General features: G+C 27.1%; 1 protein-coding gene across 6 annotated transcripts in view; it reads left to right on the top strand.

Moving 5' to 3' along the window:
- LOC106688234 (src substrate cortactin) overlaps window positions 1-498 on the top strand; it is a gene marked incomplete at its 5' end in the record, with an annotated part of 33,658 nt that extends 33,160 nt beyond the window's left edge. For all 6 annotated transcript variants that reach the window (XM_067052824.1, XM_067052821.1, XM_067052823.1 and 3 more), the window contains 1 exon segment: window positions 323-498. In XM_067052824.1, the coding sequence (XP_066908925.1) occupies window positions 323-400 (78 nt within the window).
- Between the last annotated feature and the right edge of the window lie 1,279 nt (window positions 499-1,777).

Below are 1,777 nucleotides of genomic sequence, written 5' to 3'. Positions count from 1 at the left end.
GAATGTAATTAATAATGATTTAAATAAAACATAGTTATGCTATATAAATGTATGCATGAATAGCGAACATGGATAACAACAAATATTTTACCATACATATTGTAAACTTTTCAATTTTATTAAGAATTTTTATTGGATAACATAAATTAGAAATCCTCTATATCTTCCATTACACAATATAGTCTTAGGTTTTTGTTGCAAAAAAAAATTATCGATTTAGCTTAGAAAATACTAAAAAAAAATATTTTTATATTTATAAAATTTTGTATTAAAATTAAATGAATTACCATAAACAAATATTTTCTTTGTTGCCTGTGTGTAGATTGATGAAGGTTGGTGGCGTGGGTCTTGTAATGGACAATACGGCCTCTTTCCTGCAAACTACGTCATACTCCAATGAAAGCATGCTCATTTCGTCACCTTGATGGCAAGCTATTTATTTATTTATAAATAAATCTGCCTGAATAATTTTAATTTAATAAAAATGTATTCTAATTATTTTATTGTCTTAGTCAGTTTTATGATATTTTAATTTTGGTTTAAAGATGTATATGTATATTGCTTTATTTTAAATAAATGAACTAATGTTGTTTTCATAACAACAATTAAGGAACATTTCAAACAGCAACTCATTAAGAACTATATTTTCATGGTGTAGAACTATATTTCATAAATGCTTGTGTTGAACTGTTTCAGTATTTATTAGTTTCCCATTCTTTTAACAGTTGGCATGGGTCAAATGCTTCACAGATATCATTAATAGAAAAGGTTATTTGTAAATGATATCATAAACTTATTGATCTTATAAGCTCTTGGAAGATGACAGAAAAATATTTTAGAATAATTATCAAAATATCTTTTCTTTTTTATGTGATAGGTATTCAATACTTGGAAAAAAGTCATAAAAAAAGTGGAATAGTGGAAAAAAGGCATGCTATTAAGTAAGGTTTAGTCAAGGTGAAAGAGTATGCATTAATTCTGTTAGTTTATTTACTTATGTTCTGAAGATTCTTTTTATAACTGTTTTAAAAGATAAAATAAAAATTGTATCGTCAAATCAAATAGTTCATGCAGTTTTAAAACAATAAGAAAAACAACTAGTTTTGGTAATGGCTCAACAAAATAAATGATGGAAAAAGAAGAAATGGCACTTCTATAGGTCAGTTGGATTACCTGGCCAAACCACGCACCATGGGTGTGTAGTTCTGCATGATGGGCAGAGCAATGGGAGTATGGAGCCCCAAGCTGTTGTGAAAGATAAGTCACTTTTATGTGATTTATTAAAAATTTTATTGATGGAATGGTCAAATAAAAGAATGCTCTCTATCCTACCTTTTTCAGTATTTTGGTTCCCAAATGTAATCGAACAAATATTGCAAGGAGCCTTCTACTCCTGCTTCAACGGAGTAAAATTTGTTATCTTAGCGATGGTGATGGGTCCTAATTATACTATCGCTCAACTAGAAAATATTTATTGCTTATATAATTTTTTTTTATTTGTTAGATAATAATTGTGGAATGGAGTTGGGGGGTTGAATAGTTTAGTATGTTATCAATAATTCTTAAATTTGTATATAATTACATTTTATCAAGTCTTTCAATTTATGTACTTTGATTGAGGTTATAACAGTGTAAGTAAATTTTCTGAGATTGTTCATTTCTGTTCAATTCAATTACAGTAAAATTTTTATAAAATTTGACATATTGTAACTTACATTCATAAGAATGATAATAGCGAACATGGATAACAACAAATATTTTACCATACATATTGTAA

This window comes from Halyomorpha halys, unplaced genomic scaffold (assembly GCF_000696795.3).
Source record: "Halyomorpha halys isolate HHAL.00 unplaced genomic scaffold, Hhal_1.1 Scaffold1087.1, whole genome shotgun sequence".
In the NCBI taxonomy this organism is placed as follows: domain Eukaryota; kingdom Metazoa; phylum Arthropoda; class Insecta; order Hemiptera; family Pentatomidae; genus Halyomorpha; species Halyomorpha halys.
Note: the sequence above shows the minus strand (reverse complement) of the source record. Positions and strands in the feature narration are given on the sequence as shown.